The 22557-nt window shown below is 36.2% G+C and overlaps 1 protein-coding gene across 1 annotated transcript in view; it reads right to left on the reverse strand.

Moving 5' to 3' along the window:
• The window catches only part of Gorasp2 (golgi reassembly stacking protein 2), a 32091-nt gene extending 10490 nt beyond the window's left edge, over nt 1-21601 (reverse strand). The window contains exons 1-6 of the mRNA XM_027946096.3: nt 21402-21601; nt 7023-7103; nt 5420-5623; nt 4744-4830; nt 1677-1807; nt 657-789 (exon numbers count right to left, since the gene is read on the reverse strand). Of these exons, the coding sequence (XP_027801897.1) occupies nt 657-789; nt 1677-1807; nt 4744-4830; nt 5420-5623; nt 7023-7103; nt 21402-21464 (699 nt within the window). The 5' untranslated portion in view covers nt 21465-21601. The remainder of the gene's footprint in view (nt 1-656; nt 790-1676; nt 1808-4743; nt 4831-5419; nt 5624-7022; nt 7104-21401) is intronic.
• Between the last annotated feature and the right edge of the window lie 956 nt (nt 21602-22557).

Raw genomic sequence — 22557 nt, forward strand, 5'->3', positions numbered from 1 at the left:
TACATTTTCTTTCTGGGTGTCTGGTTTTTCCTTAGTTATACATGCTGTGATGCCTACCTAAGAAACAATTAAAAATCCTATATACCTGCTCAAATACCTAGCTCTCTTTGCATATCAATCAAGTTTCCTTAAATAGTATACATCAGTGAGACTCCCTGATCCCCCACCACTCACTTGTTGTGCCCTGTAATTCAAGTTTCTGAAATGGCCTTCCCTCAGGACATCCTTCTGCTCCTCTCACCTGCCTTTTCTGCAGCACCTTCCTGGCTGACCATACCCGTGTGCTTGAAGCTTTCTTCTCCCTCTGGCTTCCTCCTAAGCATCCTTTGATTGATTCCCTTTCTCAATCCATTCAGATTTTCAAAATCTTAACCTTAGTTCTCTAATCCAGGCAGGCCCAATCCCTCAACAATCATCAATATCCACTAGGTTGAATTATCTGCTCTTTGTTGATGATTCCCAAATCTGTATCTCTAGTTCTGTTCTCTTTCCTAATCTTCATTAGGATACCTTCCATGAACCTCAAGTTCAACATGATTATCAATACTTCCTTTATCTGTCCTTATCTCAACTTTTGCTACCAACATATGCACTGACACATTTGATTTGTTTTAGTGGAAATGTCTTGAGCTATTCAGGCAGTAATATCGTCTTACCTCTGTAAACCCATCTTTAAGAGGAGTAATAGGTGTACCAGTCATTTGTCCTGGAAGAGAAATTTTCTTTCCTTCTTCAAATGGGCGTGTAGGTATTCGATGCAAATAACCATAACCAATGCCACATCCTAGGCTATAAAAACATTTTTTCTTAAGGTCACTGCTCTCAATCACAGTTTACATTTTTTTTTGAGGTTTTGAAATGTAAATCACACAGACATATTTCCATCCTTGTAAATAAGGTCGTCTTGCTGTCCACCCTCTATGAAACAGCACACCTCTCTCCACCACAGACACTACCTGTGTCTGTGCACCCTGATATTTTCCCCCAAGCATTTATAGCCATTGTACGCCATGACTACCAATTTGTTTATTGTATTTCTCCTTCAATAAAATGTTAAAACCCGTTAGGGCAGAGACCTTGTTTGTTTACTGCCTTGACAGTTCCTGCACATGTAGACAATTATTTGCTGCATGGTGACAGTCAACCAATATGTTAAACACATCAGGGATGGGGCTGTGGCTAGAGCGCTTGCCTAGCATGTGTGAGGCACTGGGTTCGATCCTCAGCAACACATAAAAAAATAAAAGAAATAAAATAAAGGCATGTGTCCATCTACAACAACAACAACAACAAAAACAGGTATGGTGACGCATGCCTATAATCTTGGTTACTCAGGAAGATCACAGGTTCAAGACTAGCTGGGCAACTTGATGAGACACACCCTCTGCCAAAGAAAGGGCTGAGGGTAAAGCTCAGTGGTAGAGTGCCTGCCTAACATGAGAACCCCTGGTTTCAAATTCCAGTACTGTACAAAAGAAATAAAAGCAAAAATAAATAAATTAATTAATTAATTAAAAAAAAAAGAATTATTGGTTTCAATACTCTAGGTCAATTCTTTTTTTGAGGAGTCTTAGTATAAATTAATACCTTATTTCAAAACAAATGTAATCAATGCTTACAATACATCTGAATGAAAAGTTTAAACAGTCAAAACTCAGCCTAAAAAATGATCTTACCTGCCTTCTCCACCCCATGCAGAATTTGGTGTAATAATCACTTCTCGACAATTATCAGTGTCTGTGTTGTACACATAAAGCTTCAGTGGTTTTGCTTCATGTGTTTCAATAAGGCTGAATAGATCTTCAGACTGCAAAACCGTCATCGGAGAAAAAAGTTTTTAAATATAATAATATTTCAAATCAGTTGCTTTCAAACCTGGCTACGATCAAAATCATCTGGGAAACATTCTTAAAAAAAAAAAAAAAATCAGATTCTGGGCTCTGCCCCACACACTGAAATCATTTTTTGATATGCCAAGAAAGATTTCATTCAATGTACAATGCAATATATTATCTCAAGAAAGGCCTACTACATTTCTGTACATCAGTAACAAATCTTCAGAAAGAGAAACTGGGAAAACCACCCCATTTACAATAGCTTAAAAAAAAAAAAAAAAAGATTTAGGAATAAACTTAACGAAAGAGGTAAAGACCTCTACAATGAAAACTACAGCACACTAAAGAAAAAAATTAAAGAAGACCTTAGAAGATGGAAAGATCTATCTTGTTCTTTGATAGGCAGCATTAATACTGTCAAAATGACCATACTACCAAAAGCATTATACAGATTCAATGCAATCCCAATCAAAATCCCAATGACATTCCTCATAGAAATAGAAAAAGTAATCATGAAATTTATCTGGAAAAATAAGAGACCTAGAATAGCCAAAGCAATCCTTAGCAAGAAGAGTGAAGCTGGTGGCATTACTATTCCAGACCTTAAACTACACTACAGAGAAACAGTTATAAAAACAGCATGGTATTGACACCAAAATAGACCTGTAGACCAATGGTACAGAAGAATAGAGAACACAGAGACTAACTCATATAACTACAGTTATCTTATATTAGACAAAGGCACCAAAAACATATATTGGAGAAAAGATAGCCTCTTAAACAAATGGTGCTGAGAAAACTAGAAATCCACATGTAACAAAAGGAAATTAAACCTCTATCTCTCACCATGCACAAAACTCAACTCAAAGTGGATCAAGGACTAGGAATTAAACCAGAAACCTTGCACCTAATAGAAGAAAAAGTAGGCCCAAATCTCCATCATGTGGGATTAGGCCTCAACTTCCTTAATAAGACTCCTATACTGCAAGAATTAAAACCAAAAATCAATAAATGGGATGGATTCAAACTAAAAAGCTTCTTCTCAGCAAAAGAAACAATCAGTGAGGTGAATAGAAAGCCTGCAGAATGGGAGCAAATTTATACCACAAGCACATCAGATAGATAGAACACTAATCTCTAGGATATAGAAAGCACTCAAAAACCTTAAACCAAAAACAAACAAACAAACAAAAAAACCCATAAACAACCCAATCAAATGGGCCAAGGAACTGAACAGACCCTTCCAGAAGAGGATATAAATCAATCAACAAACATACGAAAAAATGTTCAACATCTCTAGCAATTAGAGAAATGCAAATCAATCTCACTCCATTCAGAATGGCAGCTATCAAGCATACAAACAACAATAAGTGTTGGTGAGGATGTGGGGAAAAAGGCACACTCATACATTGCTGGTGGGACTAGTGTAGCCAATCTGGAAAGCAGTATGGAGATTCCTTGGAAAACTTGGAATGGAACCACCATTTGACCCAGCTATCACACTCCTCGGTTTACACCCAAAGGACATAAAAACAGCATACTATAGGGACATAGCCATTATCAATGTTTATGGCAGTATAATTCACATTAGCTAAATTGTGAAACCAACTCAGATGCCCTTCAGTAGATGAATGGATAGATAAACTTTGGTGTATACACACACACACACACACACACACACACACACACACATATACAGCATTAAATGAAACTAAATCATGGCATTTGCAGTAAATGGATGGAGTTGGAGAAAATAATACTAAGTGAAGTAAGCCATCCCAAAAAACCAAAGGCTGAATGTTTTCTCTAATATGAGGATGCTGACTCATAATGGCAATGGAGTAGAGCATGGGAAGAATGGAGAAACTTTAGATAGGGCAAAGGTGAGGGAGGGGAAGGGAGGGGGCAAGGGGGTAGGAATGATGGTGGAATGAGTTAGACATCATTACCCTAAGTACATGCATGAAGACACGAATGGTGTGAAAATACATTGTGTATAACCAGTGACTTGAAAAATTATGCTCTAAATGTGTAATATGAAATGAATTGCATTCTGCCATCATATATAACAAATTAGAATAAATAAATAATTTAATAAAAAAAAGGCTTACTAAGTGTAAGGCTTGAGTCCAGTCCATAAGACCTAGTCAGCATTCTTATTCAAACCCCTGTATCCTCAAGTTCTACATATTCTCCTTTTACTCTCCATTATTAAAACCTGATAGCTAGCTGGGTGCAGTGGTGCATGCCTGTAAGCCCAGAGGCTTCAGAGGCTTAGGCAGGAGAACTGCAAGTTTAAGGTCAGCCTGGGAAACTTAGTGAGACCCTGTATCAAAATAAAAAATAAAAATGCTGGGGATGTAGCTCAGTGGTAAAGGGCCCCTAGGTTTAACCCTCAGAACAAAAGCAAGCAAACAAAACAACAAACAAATAAAAACCCTGGTTATTCTGGCACCTTATTTTTTCTCATCTTGAATTGGTAATATATACTTATGCCAGCTAATGGATTTAGAAAAGGACCTGACTAATACACCTGAGCCAATTCTGTAATCTTGAAAAGCAAAAAGGAGATGACGTAGCACTTCAAGGGGGGGATAAAAAACAAAAGGGGAAGAAAAAAATGAAATTGATGACTAAAATGAGGATTTGATTTAGTTTTAAGGCACATAAGATATTTTGTACATCATATACATAAAATCTGTGCAACTGCCACAAGTATGTGTTTTTCCTCATAGCTATACCTAACAAGATACCTCCCAGATGTTCCATCGAACACTGAAGCATAAGCTATCTTGATCAGCAAAGAACAAAATTTTAAATCTAAATGGAAAGCATGCAAACATTCTTCTGAGTCCACACACAATGAGAAAGTACTAGAAGATAATTCATTAACGAACACATTAATTACCTCATTCATGACCATATCTGCTCCAATGATATAATCGCTGTGTGGTCTAAGACCTGCCAGTGCTGCAGGAGAATTTGATTCTACTTCCTAGGATGACACAAAAACACACCCTAAAATTAATACATATAAAGTAATGCTCCAAGTTTTATAGCCACTATTTTTAATTATAGTTAAGAACCCTAGAAATCTATCTATCTTATTGGAAATAATGTTAGAAGTCAGAAACTAGAATTTAAAACTTTTCAAGACTAAAAATTATGTAATATTTTTCAAATATTTAAAATATTTCTGTAGCTTTCTGCTTAACACACCTTATTCTAACAGATACATCATTAGAAAGCATTCTTAGGTTTCGATATTTGCATCTCCTCACATTTTTTAAAAAAATCAATCTATATTTAAGGGCTGGGATTGTGGCTCAGTGGTAGAGCACTTGCCTCGCACATGTAAGGCCCTCAGCACCACATAAATAAATAAATAGGTAGATAGATAGATAGAAATGAAAATATTGTGTCCATTTACAACTAAAAAAATATTTAAAAAGAAATCAATCTATATTTAAAAAGCAATAAGCGATGATTTATTATGATCTCCCCAAACTGGAGATAATCACTGTTACAAACACCTTTCCACACTGCTTGTTCCACTGCAGGTAATAGTTCATGGTCATACCTACCAATACATGCCAGACATTTTCGTTTGCTCCGTCAAAGCTGCAGAATCGAATGCTCACTCCCAATAAGCCCTGGCCACCCCACAAGTTGCTTGGTGTGACTGAGGTCTCTCTCAGCTCCAGAGTTTTGCTGCTGTAGATGAGCATCTTGACAGGCTTTTCAACATTTGCTTTCAGTAGATCCTTCAGAGTGTCATTGTCTTTATTCTGTGAACACACAGAAATCACATTTTTTAAGAAATGTAACTATTCTTAGTGTAAGTATCCTACAGCTCTCAAAGAATAATATCAAATCTATATAAATATAACATTCATCAGGCAAAAGTTTCATTAACATTCAAATATTCCTTTATATACAAAATGTCAAGAAGTTAAGAACAACTCTTATGTTAGTACTATCTTTAAACTGACCTTTTGTTTTTTTTACTGATCTATTTGTTTTTTGTTTTTTATTGATGTTATTTTTTAAATACATGACAGTGGAGTGCATTACAATTTTTATTACACGTATATAGCACATTTTTTTATGTCTGTTTGTATATAAAGTATGATGACACCAATTCATGTCTTCATACATGTACTTTGGATAATGATGTCTATAACATTCCACCATCATTGCTAACCTCCTGTCCCCGCCCCCCAACTTCCCTTCCCACCCCTCTGCCCTATCTAGAGTTTGTCTATTCTTCCCATGCTCCCGCTCCCTACCCATTATGGGTCATAAACTAACCTTTTTTCTAATAGTTGAGTATGGATTATAGAATTTTCATCTCAACATTATTTAGAGTGATCAAGGGCTTCAGTGATTAAAAACAAAATATACTATAATCAGATTACTAACACAATTGCAATGACTTTGATATCACAATCTAAAATATCTACTGTGGTTAAAGTTTAATTTTGAACTTTGCCTCTAAATATATACTTTATTATTTATTAGGAGCCTGAAGGAAAAGAAAATGGAAAAAGAATATTAAATATTTTATTAGATAAATGAATAAAGGCCATTATGTCAGAGTGTTGGTAAGTAATGAACAAAACCTTAAGTCTGTTAGGAACAAATAAACTAATCAAGTATCTATTGTCATAAGATTCCTTTGCTGATAGGACATGATTTCCTTCCTATAGGGCTTTATTATGGGTAAAATGAAAGGATTTATAAAAACTAGTTTTTAATTCTGTACTTTTCGAGAACATCTTTTGGTTCTAATAAAATTATGTGTATGTCATGAATTTAGCCCCAAGAAAACCGACAAGTGACATTTTACTAATCCATTTGCCAAAACGTACAAAAGTCTACCATCTTTAAAAATAATCCTTTATATCTTAATTATTTCTTTCTGCTTATAAAAATCAAATATTTAACATATAAAGTAAAAGACTGCAGTGATTGTACTCCCCTAAAGAAATCACTGGGGTGTGAGGCACTGTAAAGTATAGATTTGACATTTTAAAGTTTACCAACCTGTGATTATTTCTAAAAATTAGCATCATACTCTAAATAATCTACATAATTAATAAACATCCATCCCAGATAATATGAAAAATTCCATTTCCAAAAGATCACAAAGTACTATAGACAAAACTAACAAAAAGCCAAACTTACTAATCTTGAACCATTAATAGAAACAATAAAGTCAAAGAAAGGCTCCAGTCCAGCTCTATGTCCTGGGGAATTTTCTTGTACCTATAAAAACAAAATATTAAAAATGTAAAGCTTAATTTAAAATTGTAAGCTAAATTTCCATAGCTATCCTTTTTCAGTAAAAATAGATTAATTTCATTAACAATGAAATACAGACACATGCTAATTCTTGCATTTCTCTTCATCTCTCCCAGAGAATGCCTTTCAGCTCTTTAAATTCTACTCACTTTTTAAGTTTATCTCCTATATGAGGTTGTCCCTTTACGGCTCTATTTCCACATTACTTTCTCCTTTTTAGAGAGGAAGATGCCACTCCTCCAGCAATTAGTAAACAGTTAATCATTACAACTGAGCAAAAAATTCAAGCATTATTCCTTGACTGTCAAGGGACTGTCAAGATAGTCATCTGCTGAGAAAAAGGTGAGAAGAGAAACACAGCCCTCTAATCGAGGACCAAAGAGGCTAGCGTTATAATGGAGATATAGGAATCTAAGGAGAAGGTCTGAAATGGATTAAAATTGATTATCCAGTCTCTAAATTTCCAGTAATAGTAGTAGCTAGTAACAGAAATATGACCAATATAATCAAAATGTGAATACAATCAACTTTATATTTCCTTTACTAAAATAATTTTCACAATTGTCTAAAGGATTTTTACTTTGCTACCTGTTATTAAGTACTGCCAAAACTATCATACAAAAGCAAAAAGTCTGCACCAATATTTTTGATTTTCTATAACAATCCACACAGTTATAATAGTCAATTCTAAAGCTACGCAAATAAAAGATACACATTAATCTATACATAAAACTGTAGCTATTTACACAGTAACAAATAATTTTAATGCTTTAAAAATGGAACTCAGATTGTTCCCAGATACATTCCTCTAATGCCAATGTCAATCAGAATTGTTCATTACTTCTTGAATTAGTGTTACCTTCTATCTATTTACTTTAAGCCAAATCATATTATCACTGTCCGAAGGAAGAAAAACTAGATTCTCTTTTTTTTTTTTTTGGCCACAGTAAACAGAAAGATGGTTCAATATTTACTAAAACTTTTTGATCTTGCATTATGTACATTTCCTGCAAATTTAGAACTAAAACCTTTTCATAATGAAGTTAAATATTAAAGGAGTTCATTATTTAAAGGTATTAGCTCTAATAAAAAAATCAGTATATACTGTTTTCCTTTTCTTATACTCAGTTATTTCCTATTCTATGTATTATCAAACAAAATATCTAGAACCCAAGGAACAGAAAGAATTCCCCCCACCCCAATGACAACTCTGAAAGGGAAAGTGGTGGCTGCCTGGATCTATAAGTCACTACCACCCGGGAGTCACCTCTTCCAGGCATGAAATGATTGGCCATTAAGTGGCCATAGTTAGAAGAGAAACTCCTCAGGTATGAAAAGGGGATTGATGGTACAGATACCTAGAGTCCTAGGAGTTTCATTTAATAGGGTCCATGTCTAGTCATCTGGTTATCTAATTATCTAATCTAATGTTTCCAAATGACCATTAATAGAATTTTATCTAGAAGGCAACTAGTTCATCATCAGTTTTGGACTTCACTGAGTTTGCCAACTTTATCTTTTTGTTAAAAAGACTAACGACAACACTTTTGTAATGTCATCACTGACTCAGAAAGTTGACCCTACACAATGATTCTTATCATGCCACCTTCTGAGTATAAAGTTTAAACTACTTCTCTGAAATGGAAAGTTTTCAGGATCAGGTGTACCTCTGATAACTCAAAAAGGATCCAACAGTTAAGTGTGAATTTTAAAACAAATAAAATTTAAAAAATTCTTCCCCAAACTCCATTTTTCCATTTCATTTGCTACAAATATTGATTTCCTGTTTCTAATGGGCCTTGAAATTAATTTCTTCCCCAAATTTATTTATATCATTTATAAATAAGTAGGTATCTTAATTAGTGCTAGGAAACCAGCAGGGGGAGCCCTAGAAAATGCTCTTTGACTCTACATTTGAAGGAAATTTCCTATATTTCACAGCATGGATAAATACAGCAACTAAACATCTGCACAGGCAAACTTCTCTTGCAATATTATCCACTGATAAGAATCTCTTAGGCACCTCATCTCCCCAGCATTGGATTACTAATTCAATACCTTCTGTCTCCTATAAGATTTCTTGATAGTTAAAATTTATCTTCTGCTTTCTTCAGTCCATTTTAATTAAGTGGTTTACAAATATATTTGGCTCCATAGGTCATTTAACACTTATTATTGAGCTAAACACCATAGCAATTTAAGATGAGCAGACTCAATGTAAAAATTTAATAACTAAGAGTTAAAAAAAAATCTGTACAGTGCAAACATAAAAGTTCAGAGCATACCGATTTGGTTTCAAGCTGTGGTTCTGCCCACTTAGTTGTGTGAGCTTGGGAAAGTTTAATATGCCTCTCTGGGCCTCAATTCCTCATTTGCAAGTAAGGGATAATGTTATCTACTTTACAAGAATGCTGTAAAAATTCAATGAACTAAAGTTTGTGAAATGCCATCTCAGTCTCTAGCTTATGACAGGAGCCCTATAAATCTTAAGGTCATCCCCTAACTCTGCAAACACTATCTGAGGGCAATTTTTTTGTAACCAATCAATACCTGGAAAAAAGGTTATTTTTCCAATCATCTATTAAGTGTCTCTTACTCCTTAAAAAAGAAAACAAAAAATACTTATGTTATTCAGCTGGTAAGAGAAGACAATTTTTTAAAATGTCACCTCTCAAAAATCAATTTAGATAGGTAGCAGATCTAAAGGTCCAAGGGGAAAACCATAAAGCTTTTAGAGAAAAACACAATATCTGAGGTCTTTAAGTATGCTTCCTAACACTGACAAAAAAAGCATTGTCAACCAAATAAACTCAAGAACTATACTAAGTTCTGAAGAATTCAAGAATTATACTAAACTAAGATCGTCTGTTCATCAAAAGGTACATGGTGAAAGTGAAAAGATACGTATCCAACAAAGGAATCCAGAGGAAATGAGAACTACTGCAAATTGTTAAGAAAACAGATAGTAAAACCATATGAGGTACCACTTCTCACTCACTAGAATGACAAAATAAAATAATAACAAGTGTTAGAAAAGATGTGGAGAAAATGGAACTGTCATACACCGCTAGTGGGAATGTAAAATGGTAAAGCCACTGTGGAAAATAGTTTGGCAGTTCCTCAAAAATATTAAACACATAGTTATTGTATGACCCCAACAATTCCACTCCTAGATATACAACTGAGAGAAATGAAAATACATGTCTACAAAAAAACTTGTGCACAAATTTCATACATATTAATTATAATAGTCAAAAAGTAGAAACAACCCAAACATCCCTCAGTGGATAAATTGCATAAATAAAATGTGGTATATCCATAAAAAGGAATGAAATACTGTATTGATACATGCTAGGACAAGAACCTTGAAAGCATCAAGCTAAGTGAAAGAAGCCAGTCACAAAAGACAACATATTGTACGACTCCATCTATGTGATATAAGCAGAACAGACAAATCCATAGATAGACAGTAGATGAGTAGTTGCCAGGGGTTGTGGGTAGAAGAATGGGGTGTGCTGGGTTTCTTTCTGGAGGGGAAAAAAAAAGGCTCTGGAATTAGATAATAGTGATGATGGATATACAACTCTGTGTATATACTAAAAAACCACCAAACTATACTTCAAAAGATTCAGTTTTATGGCATGCTAGTTATATCCCAATATAATTGCTTAAAAATAAAGATAACCCAGTAGAGAAACAGGAAAAAGATTGTGGCAGATAGTGAACAAAAGAGGATATTCAGTAACCAATAAATAAGAATATATGCTCAACCTCAGTGGTCATCAAAGAAATGCAAGCTAAAACCACAGTGCAAAACCACTACATACCTATCGGAATGTTCAAAGTGAAAAAGAAAATATTAAGGGTTAGTGGAACATTCAGAGACTTCAATTACTGCTGGTAGGAGTGTAAATTAGTAAACCATTGATACTGTAAATACGCACACCTTTTGACCCAACGTTTGACTCTGAAGCGTATCCCCATAGAAATGGGTGTACATGTATTCTCTGGAAGACACAGTGTAATAGTCACAGCAGCACTGCTTGTAACAGCCCCAAACTGAAAACTATATAGTCCCTCCCAACAAATGCCAATCAACCGTAGATTCATAGGTTAATAAATTTTAACATATTCATTCTATGACATTAAAAACATTAATGAAATGAAAGGTCTACAACAATACACAACATGAATAAATTTCACAGGCAAAATTTGAGCAAAAGAAGCCAAATACAAACAAATACATACCACCTGGTTCCATATACACCAAATACAAGAATAGGTCAAACTATCTACTATCCTGATTTCTGCTGCCAGAAATCAGGATAGTAGATAATATTCACCCGGGGAAGGTGGGGTGTGTGTGAAATGTAACTGAAAAGGGATGGGAAGCTGTACATTAACATAAAGTTTTTAGACATTCTTTCTTTACCAAAAAAATAGAAATGAAATACTATAACCTAAGAACATATCCCACACCTCACCTAAAGGAACAATTTGAGAACCTACAATTAAGTCAAAAAGGATTCTACATAGTTAATATTAAGACCACAAAATAACTTGGTCTGATGCTCACTGTTCTTTAAAAGAACACTTCAGGACCACTCTCAGACTCCATTGACATTTATTTTACATAATTTAGCTATATGACTTCCAAGCCACCAACAGTGAGAATGATAGGCAAAAGAAGTGAAAGAGGAAAGAGATACTATTACCACATAGTAGTGAATAGTTACTGTGTGCATATATATAAGGTATGATTGGATAGTGTCTTATAGAGAACAAAGAGATACAAAAGTTTGATATTATTTACAGAATTTTTTGTGATAGTGGAAATGTTCTGTACATGTACCGTCCAATAAGGCAGCCACTAGTCACATGTGACTGACAAAGCATTTGAAATGTGGCTAGTGAGATTGAGGAACGAAATTTTTAATTTCATTTAATCTTAATTAATTTTACATTTAAATTTAAAAAGTCATATGATGCTAAAAGCTACAGTACCAGACAGCCCAAGTCTACATGATAACTACATGTATTTCAACACATCATTAAATGATGGTCATAATAACAATTAAGATACAGAAATGCAGTTTGGTGGTAGAGCACTGGCCAGCATGCACCAGGACCTGGGATTGATCCTCACCACCCACCCCCACCCCAATAAAGTCACAAAGGGGTTAAATGATACTTAGCACCTATTCATGATGTTGGGGAAAACATGTAATAAACTGTAAACATAGATTTTTAAGAAGCCAGTAATAACAGTTATATACTATTCGTTCTAAGTACTTGACATTCTGGAAAAGGCCAAACCAAGGAGTCAGTAAAAAGATTAGTGGTTGCCTGAGGTGAAATTTGCTAAACATTTTTAACCCCTCAATAAGCAAAAATGAGCTGCTTATGATGAGATTGCACAGTAAAGGAAAATCCTTATTACATGAAAATAAATTAGCACCAATGATTAGAAGCTGGCTTTCTGAACCACTGCTTTTCAGAAATAATCTCTTGTGGTGTCATTTTACTAAAAGCAGGTTGTTTTAGTTCTGAAATTAGTGAGTCAAAGACAGGATAAACAACAAAACAGATGTCAAACAGAAAAAATGTAAAAAAATCATGACATAATAAGGATCAGTATTTTTCATGACATAGTATTATGGACTGGATACAAATGAAAATTTTTCTTTCTTCAAGCTGTAATACAATTTAAATTTGAAAAACTGTCCTACAAGATACAATTAACCTTTTTGTTCAATCAAGTTCCAGGTAATAACCAATTAAACTTTTGACTTTTCCCTCATCTTCTGATCCTAGATCTGAAAGTATTACCAGATTTAGACTTAAAACAAAAACAACAACAAAAAACAAACAAACAAAAACAGTCTGTTTTATAGAACTTGTTCTTTTCTGGTTGCTTTCTAGTGACACATCCATCTTTTTTTCTAGGATTAAGACTTCAAATATTACTATTCTAAACTATATTTACATCAACCTTTTTTCTCTGTCAATTCTTTGATTAGAAGAGGGAGGAAGGAACTGCAGAGTAGCAGAACAGAAGGGAAAGAAAGTTTGGATGGAGTAGATTAGATATTCTCCTAAATACATTGGTCTATTTACTTATGTATCCATCTGAGGTATACAGACCTGCTACTTTAAAGTAACAAAATGGAAAACCACAAGGTTACTTTCTGAACACAGGAGGTTAAGTGGAATGCAACTGTCTCCTTTTGATTATTGTACCATGCAGTCCTCATCAAATGTTCATAAGTCCCTTTGTCTTCCATCATCATTTCCTCTAGCTTAGTTTAATATCAGCACTCTCACTTTTGCACCATTTTTAAAAACAGTAGAGATGCTAAGACTAAAAAATAAATTCAACCCAAGTAACACCTAAGTGACTCACTTAGGTGAATAGTTCACTCACACTCATGTTTGAGCAGTCACATTATATGTGCATGTGCTCAGGTGATCAAAATGATGGGAAAAGATTTGCAAATGTGATATAATGAAAAGAAATCCTAAATCCTTCATAGTTATAAAAATTAGTTTTGGGGGGATAAGGGCTACTCTATGACTGCAAATGGGCAAGATTCCCTGTTTGAGTCTTGACACAAATGTGCGGTAAATAATTTTGCAATAGACTAGAAGAGTTCAAACCTTACACACTAAGACATTTTTCTCACACATTCTTTCATAATAACTCAAAGGGTATGTTCTCCTGACACTGGCCCTATGGCATAATTTCTAACATATAAAGCACTTTGAAATAAAATTTTAAGCTGGGTTGATGGCACAGGCCTATAGTCTCAGCCACCAAGAAGGCTGAGGCAAGAGGGTCACTTGAGCCCCCAAGTTCCAACATAAGGAAACCCTGCCACTAAAAACAAAAACAAAACAAACAAACAAACCACTAATGGCAACTAAAAGGAAATAAAAATTGGTCTTTACATATACCAGCTTCCTAAAAAAGATTTGAACATTAGGAAAATAATGTTGAAAGAAACTGAAGTATGCTCCAAAAGAAGCCACTCTCACAACCAGCCACTCATTTTACTCTCTTCAAATATCCATTTAGACATTTGTTTCTTAGGGAAAGAAAACTTGCTATGTGACCTTGGACAAATCCTATTAATCTCTCTGTTCCTTTTCTCTTGCTGTAAAGCGAGGAGATGGTAAGACTGAATGACTCACCATGAAAAAAAAAAAAAAATCTGTCACCTAAACTATCTACAGATTCTACAATGAAAAAATCAAATGTGGTAAGATCTTTTAATTACAGAGACTCAGTTATTTTAATGAATGTGCATAGTAACACTGCAGTAAAGCAGTGAGGAAGATACTAGCACCTACCTATGTTTTTAAAAACAGGCTTACAGTGGCACACACCTGTACCTGTAATCCTAGAGGTTTGGGAGGCTGAGGCAAGATGATTGCCAGTCTTAGCAACTTAGCAAGACCCTGACTCAAAATAAAAAATAAAAAATAAAAAATAGGGCGGGGCATGCAGCTCAGCAGTTGAGCACTCCTGGATTTGATCCCTTGTATCAAAAAACAAAACAAAAAAATTAATCAGAACAAAACAGATTTACAATTTCCTTAAAAATGAGGATCCTTCAGTGTTGGAGACTATCATGCTAAGTGAAGTAAGCCAATCCCTAAAAAAGCAAAGGTCAAATGTTCTCTCTGATAAGTGGATGCTGATCCATAAACGGGTTGGGGGAGATAGGAAAGATGGAGGAACTGTGATTGGGCAAAAGGGAGGAAGGGATGGGGAAAAGACATGGGGGCAGGAAAGACGGTGGAAAGAGACTGACCATTACCCTAGGTACATGTATGACTGCACATATGGTGTGACATTACATGTGTACAACCAGAGAAATGAAAAGTTGTGCTGTAATTGTGTACAATGAATCAAAATGTATTCTGTTGTCATATATACCTAATTAGAATAAATAAATAAATGAATTAAAGAGAAAAAATGAGGATCCTTAAAGTTTAATAGGCAACATATGTATTTGTGCTTTGGTGAGTTGACCCAGAACTTATCTTTTAAATAGCAGTAAAGTATATGGTTAGTTATACAAAAGGTAGCTGCTGATTGATAAAATGGAAATACTACTAAAAATATTTACAACTAGTGTATTTTAACTAGTATTGCCATGGCAATAGGGTTCTTAATGAATGACATAATAATACAAATGCTACTAATAAAGGTATCAACTAACATTTCTTGAATCTTTATCATATTCCAAATTATATGCTAAATGTTTTACAATATCTCATTTGATCCAAAGAATACCCACTGAAGTAGACAGTATTGTTTTAATAAAGAGATTCAACAGTGTTCAAAGTAGACAGTATTGTTTTAATAAAGAGATTCAACAGTGTTCAATTGTTTTCAAAATATTTTTGTATGTAATATCTAATGGGATTTTTAGTGAAAGAGGAGGAAGAGGCATTACTATTATCTCCAGACTAAAGTTTAAGATAAAAAGAGAAGTTCAAAGAAGTTCAATGGAAAGTTGCCCAAGGAAACACAATGAAGTGATGGAGCAGGGACTAGATTCCAGTTCCCAGTGTAGTCTCTGTTGGTCTACCAATAAGTCTCAATATATTCCTGTCCACAAGATGACAAGGGTCCTTATTTCTGAAAATGTGCTTGAATGATGTCGCACTGGTGCTAAAAAAGGGGAGAAAGAACAAAAGCCCAGCATCATTCTTCTTATGCTGCAATAAATTTACCTGTGATGCCAAGAGGAAAGTATACAGTCTCTAAGTAACTATTTTGATTCTGAGTATTTCATTATAAAAAACAAGCCATCTTATTTGATAATCATATTTCCCCAGGAAATTTACAGTCAGATACCAAAGCATATACTAAACCTTCACAAATATTTCCAGTTTAGATTATTAATAATTTATTAGAGAATCCATAAAAATAATATAATTTTCCCAGTAGAATATTAAGGGCAACAAAATAAATGTACTGATGTTCGTGATCATTCTAAGCTCAATTCTTATGAAAATTTCATAAAAAGTCCTGTTAAGTGTCTGGCCCAAAAGATAGAACCACCCCTATGTACTGTACTGCTTAAAGAAACCAGAATTAATCCCTAACAGAAAGTGTCCTCAAAAGTGTTAGGCATTAAAACATACTTCATCATATAAAAATGAAATATATATAAGCAACATACTAATTTATCCAAGGTCTAGCAATATAGAGGAAAGTTTATGTTCAATGATGTAATTTCTTTTTTTCTTAATGATAGAATTTCCAAAAGTGTCCAAAGGTTCACATATTATAGTCCATGGCCTTAATAAATAAAAATATTCTGATTCCTACATTTGAAAGTAAATTCAAAGAATGTTTATGAGCTAAAGAACTTCTTGAACTTCTATTAAAGAGACTAATTTTGGGAAGTAGGACAGAATATTCAGGTAGAGTCTTTATAAAGTTTTTCCAATTATATTTGGACAGCAAAATAAAATAACCCAAGTGTTTCTGTTTACATATTGTTTTCAGAATGGATGAGAAAGAAGCTGCAATGAGATTTTTGTTTTTCAAAAGAGGGATAAGTTTAAAAAGTTTGAAACATTTCTTTAGAAAAATAAAGAAAAATTATGCCTATCAGATATTACAAATTAATTTTTTCAAAATAAGTATGAAATTAAAATCCCACTGCAGCAGAATTTCAGTAGATTAATGAGGCACCATTTAAAAAGAGCAGTTCCATCTAATAGTACATATGGTCAAGGTGTTACTTTCTTTCTTTTTTTTTTTTTTTTTGGTACTGGGGGTTGAATCCAGTGGAGGGCTTTACTATAGAGTTACACCCAGGTGTAACAGGTGTCCAGTTGGCCTTCAACTTGTGATTCTCCTGCCTCAGCCTCCCAAGTAGCTGAGTTTACAGGTGTGCACCACTGCACCCAGCTAGGTATTTTGTTTTCTATAAAAATAATTCCACTTGTAGGCACTTTGTCCTCTTAAGAAAACACCTAAATGCTGTCCAATTTGCAGCAAGTGACTCAGGGAATAAATGTCTGTTATTATACTGAAGACACACTGCATTTTAATAACCCTTCCTTTGAAACATCCATCACCTCAAAATCTCTCCTAGAGGAAATCATAAGGAAGAGTGAACACTGAACATGATAGTTCCATGTTCCCACACTGTATGAATACTGGTTCCAAAATACTGTTAGGTATCTTCCATCTCAAAGAATGTTAAGTGACTAACATGCAAAAGGCCCTGGATTCCATCAACCCTTAGAACCAGGGAGCGGGGTGAAAGCCCTGCTGGGTTCACTTGATAACTAATGGCGAATCAAAGCAAGAACTCTGTATTCAATATAATTCAACTATAGGAGGTAACACATAGTAATAAAACTGAGAAGCCTAGAATTTTCCCACCTTGTACAAGGATCAGAGGACCTCAATAAAAGTGGCACTCATGGTGAACATGGAAGTTGAAATATGTTATTTTTCAAAGGTTTCAAAAAATATTTTTAAATTTTCCAGTAGGAATCCACTTTTAAAAAATAACTTTTTACCACTATATTTTTTATGGTTATTCAAGTATTTCATGATCATGGCAGAAATTCTAGAAAATATATTAGATTTAAAAGGAATATAAAAATGTCACCATCTACCAATAATTCTGTTTTATTATCTTTCAGTTTTATTTTCCTAGGCACTGGAACATACATGTATCTACACAGGGTATTAATTTTAAACATTGATTTCCACTGAATGCATAGCATTGTGATCAGTGATTAGGCCCTGATTTATGTAACAATAAATAAAGCAATTGGATGATTTAGGTTGGAAAGCTAATACAACTTTCCACCATACTGTGCTTGAACATGTCCATATCATTCAAATCTTTGTAAAACATGGTTAAGGTACAAAGTTAGGCAAAAGGAGGTGGAGGATAGGAAAAAAAGTGAAGAAAAACACTTCAACAAAATTTACCTTTAGGTAGTAGAGTTACATGTAATTTAGGGATTTTACTGTACTTGCTGAACTTACTCAAATGTTCTCTGATGAATGGAGAACCAGAAAACAATGTAGCCATTTACTAAAAAGAAGATCCATATTACATAAATAAAATATTAAAATTCAATAATTTTGGGAAAGGTGTATTTTTTTATGTTGTCAGTGGGCCTTTATTTTATTTATATCAGTGCTAAGAATTGAACCCAGTTCCACACACATGCCAGGCAAGTGCTCTACCACTAAGCCACAACCCCAGCCTGCTAGAAAGGTGTATTTTAAGTGAAAACAAAAAGTAGGATTTAAGGATGTACATATATGTACTTAGAAAAAAGAGGTGGAGGGAAAGATTCTTTTATATGCATAAAACAAATTGGATAGGTCACAAAGGAAATTGCACAAAGGTTAGTTACCTATGGCATGAAGATGAAGAGTTGGATATACAATAGGATCATGACCACATAGAACCCAGTGCCTCACACGTGCTACGGAAGCACTCTGCCACTGAGCCACAACCCTAGCCCTCCCTAAAGATTTTTGAAGCAGAACCTAAAAGTAGATACTGAAAATGGAAAAAGGGGAAAGTTTACTCTATCAATTATAGGAATTCATGAAATAACAACAATAAAACAGCAGTGGAGTTGGGTGTTTTATACCACAATAATTTCAAACTTATCACATTATTTATTACTAATAAGGAAATGGCCAAGGAATTGGTTATCAAAGAAAACTGCAAATTAAATCAGTCTAGAACTCTTTGAACATAGGTGATTTTTAATCCCAGAATATCCTACCGTATCTACTTTGGTTTACAAGTTCAATAATTCACCAGTGGAATGTTAAAACTATATATTTAGGCAATAATAAATGCAAGGAAGACATTTTTATATGTTTAGATTTCACATAGTATTTTTCCCTCTGAAAACAAAGGTAAGGAATCCAATTACAGAATTAAGGGCAGACGGGGTTCTGAACTCAGAAGCATTTTTCTAAACTAGATGATCATTCATTACTATTTTTTATTTTTTGTGTTGCTAGAGATTGAACTCAGGGCCTCACACATGCTAAGCGAGTGCTCTGCCACTAAGCTGTACCCCCAGCCCTTTTAAAATGAGACAGGGTCTCCTTAAATTGTGTAGGCTGGCATTGACATTGACATTGAGATTCTCCTGCCTCAGGCTCCCAAACAGGGGGATTGTAGGCATGCAGCACCCATCTCCAACTCGATCATTATTATTTCAAAGCTTCCCTTTACTAAAACTCTAACTAAATAAGAATTATCTTTTACAACATTTTTTTTTTTTTGTACCAGGGATTAGGGACACTCAACCACCTAAGCCACATCCCCAGCACTTTTTATTTTATTTTTTTAAAATTCTGAGACAGGGTCTCTCTTTGTTGATGAGGCTTGCTTTGAACTTGTAGTTCTCCTGCCTCAGCCTCTGGAGCTGGGATTATAGGAGTATGCCACTGTGTCCTGCTATGTTTCACAACATTTATGTTCCAAATGCATATTGGTAACTAAGGTTGTCTGTAGTGTTTCCAAAAATTACATTTATATATTAATAACACATCTGCACCATTGAATATGTATGATACTGAACCTGTATGAAGAAAGTACACTTCAAGCTGTTTTCCATTGGAATTATATTTACGGAAGCCATTAAATTGGAGTCCTTTTGATGTGTATGTCTTTCAGAGTATTTTCTACTCATTAATACTAATGTGTTTTATTAAGTTTCCCTGAGTGTATATATTATAAAAATATAACAAATCCCCCAGGATTTATGGTCACAATCAGCTACTGTGAGAATGAGCTGGTAACTGGATAACATACTCCAGAGTAGATAACTCAATTCAGACCAGATAATAGAAAAGCACTGTCACTAATTTTCATTTCATGTCTGGAAACTGACAGTTCTTCCATGTTCCCTATCAGTAGGCACCTAGGGTTTGGGTTAGGTGAAGGGAATAGGAAGGTAATATGATTTATTTATAGGTTCTCTATTCTTTCTGGGAAAAAAAATCACCTATTCCTACCAAGAATGTGACATCAAGATGGATTTTTCTTAGTGAAATAAATGAACGGGAAACTGGACACAAAAATCCTAAAGATCAGAAAGGAGACCTCTCACAGTCCACCATTCAGAGATCTGGGTAATTTAGGAATGTTATCTCACCTAGAACACAGGACCTGGACCAGAAAATGAAGGTAGTACCAGGAAGTGCATTCTCTGAATGAAAATGCTCTTGCCTGAGATAAACGAACATGTTGTGACACTCTACTGCATCCCTAAATGGCGCTGCAGACTGGGATCACTCTGTTCACCGTTCACCATACTGCCACTCACACAGGTGTCACTGCACACAACCATTAATGCCACTTTAAAAGTCTCCTGGTTTCTGGTTCCAGGAGGAAAAAGCAGCGTCTTTTGCACAGCCAAGGTCGTTCACAGGTAGATGGTTTTGTTTGTTTGTTTGTTTTGCATCCTGATGTTGGAGGTTGCTTTCCTTTACTCACCCAGATTATTTGGAAAACATTCTTCCCCATTACATCTTTTACCACTGTGGATCTAAACCTTAATCTCCAAACACGTCCTCATCAGCCTTAGAAAAGAACGGAAGTTCCCCTCCAGGAAATATTGAAGGAGAGTGTTGAAACAGTCAGGAATGACACAGGAAAGAAAAAAGCCCTGTCAAAAAAATCAAGTAAATTTAAGCCCGTCAAAACTACTTGGTGGCATTTAATTTGCCCTCTCCTGTCTAGTTGGCCTTTCCGGACATACAGACAGCGCCGAGGTGAATCAACACCTGCCTTCGCATCCCTAGCTTCGACTGAGGGGTTTAGGATGCCTTTCTGGGAAACCTCAAAAGCTATCTTCATCACCCCTTCTGGAGACGTTGCTCTCAAGCCCTTCCAAACTTTGGAAGCTAAGAATGGAGGGGCGGAGGGCGCCAAGAAGGTCGTGCGCAGGAAGAGGAGCCAAGAGTGACCCTCTCCAGGGCCGTCCCTTGGCCGAGGCACCCGCACTGTCCTTTGGCTCTGGCCGGTCCTCCTAGAGCCGCGGATCCCGGGCCCGGGATGCTTCAGGGAGGTGGACGCCAGCGACCTTCCGACCCAGTCTCGGCCCAGGCAGCGCCCGCGGTCGCCGCTCCTCCGCAGGATCGGGCCTGGCTGCTCCGGTAGGGGGCCGATCGGGGCCTCCGCCTCCCCGCGGCCGGGCCCCGCCTCCAGCCCGCAGCTCCCGGGCCGCCGTCGGAGCCCTTACCCGTAGGACGTGGTAGCCTTCCGTGCCTCCGCCTGGGATCTCGACGCTCTGCGAAGAGCCCATGGCGGCGGGCGATCGGTGTGGACTAGACGGACTTCGTGCTGCTCCCCGCCCCCAGCGTACCACCCGCTCCGCTCCTCCGCGTAGCACTTAGGACGTGGCACTCGCTGTCGCCCGAGAGCCGGGCCGCACTGCCCGCCGGGAGATCGTCGCCGAGGCAGCCGGGGCCTCTGAGACGCCGCAGACAGCGCCACCTGCCGCGAGCCACTGAGAGCCCACCGGCGGCGAGGAAGGGCGGGGAGAAGCCTATTTGTGCTCGCGAGAAAACAGTTCCTAGAGCCCCACTACTTGCTATAGGGCCCTGAGTTGGACAAAATTCATCTAGGCGCGTTGGCCTGGTTGCAGCTCCCCCTGGTGGCCAGTGACGGGCAAGGGCTACTGCAGGAAAGAGCAAATGCAAAATTCAAGGAGGTTCTTATACTCTGGGTGCACAAGACCTGTCTCAGATTGTACATCTGAGAGTAATACGTAGGATGAATACTAAGGCCGCTCCCAAAGAGCTATTAAGTATTACCCACAGCTGTACACAGGTTTATAAAGGAAAACATTCCTATTGTAAATTAGCTGTCCCAAAGAGTTATGGAGTCATGGAGTACCCACTGTTTGTTTATATCTTTATGTTTATGTGTGTGTGTGTGTGTGTGTGTGTGTGTATCTCCCCCGCTCAACTGCCCTGTGAGAACAAGATCAGAGGTGCAAATGGTGGGAAAACAAGTTGAAGGGAATAAGCTTATAAAATGGGCACACCATTTTAATGCTGACCCCTCCAACACACACACACACACACACACACACACACACACACACACTTCCTTTTCCAAGAAGCAATTTACCTGCAGCCCTGGTGGGTTAAGTGGACAGGACATGTCACATTCCCCAGCAAACTACCTGTTATCACAGGAGAAATGCAGGGTCAAAAGTAATGTTCATAAGAGGAAAATTTACCCAGAAGGGGAAGACTTTTGTGACCCTTTTCATAAACCAGATCCTGAAACTCAGAGAGATAAGTATAATTCCTCCTAACCATTAAATTTGTAAGAATTTATGGTTAAAAATTCAATTAGAATGAGGTCAAAGTGACCTAGAGGTGTCATGG

Source organism: Marmota flaviventris, chromosome 11 (genome assembly GCF_047511675.1).
Source record: "Marmota flaviventris isolate mMarFla1 chromosome 11, mMarFla1.hap1, whole genome shotgun sequence".
Taxonomy (NCBI): domain Eukaryota; kingdom Metazoa; phylum Chordata; class Mammalia; order Rodentia; family Sciuridae; genus Marmota; species Marmota flaviventris.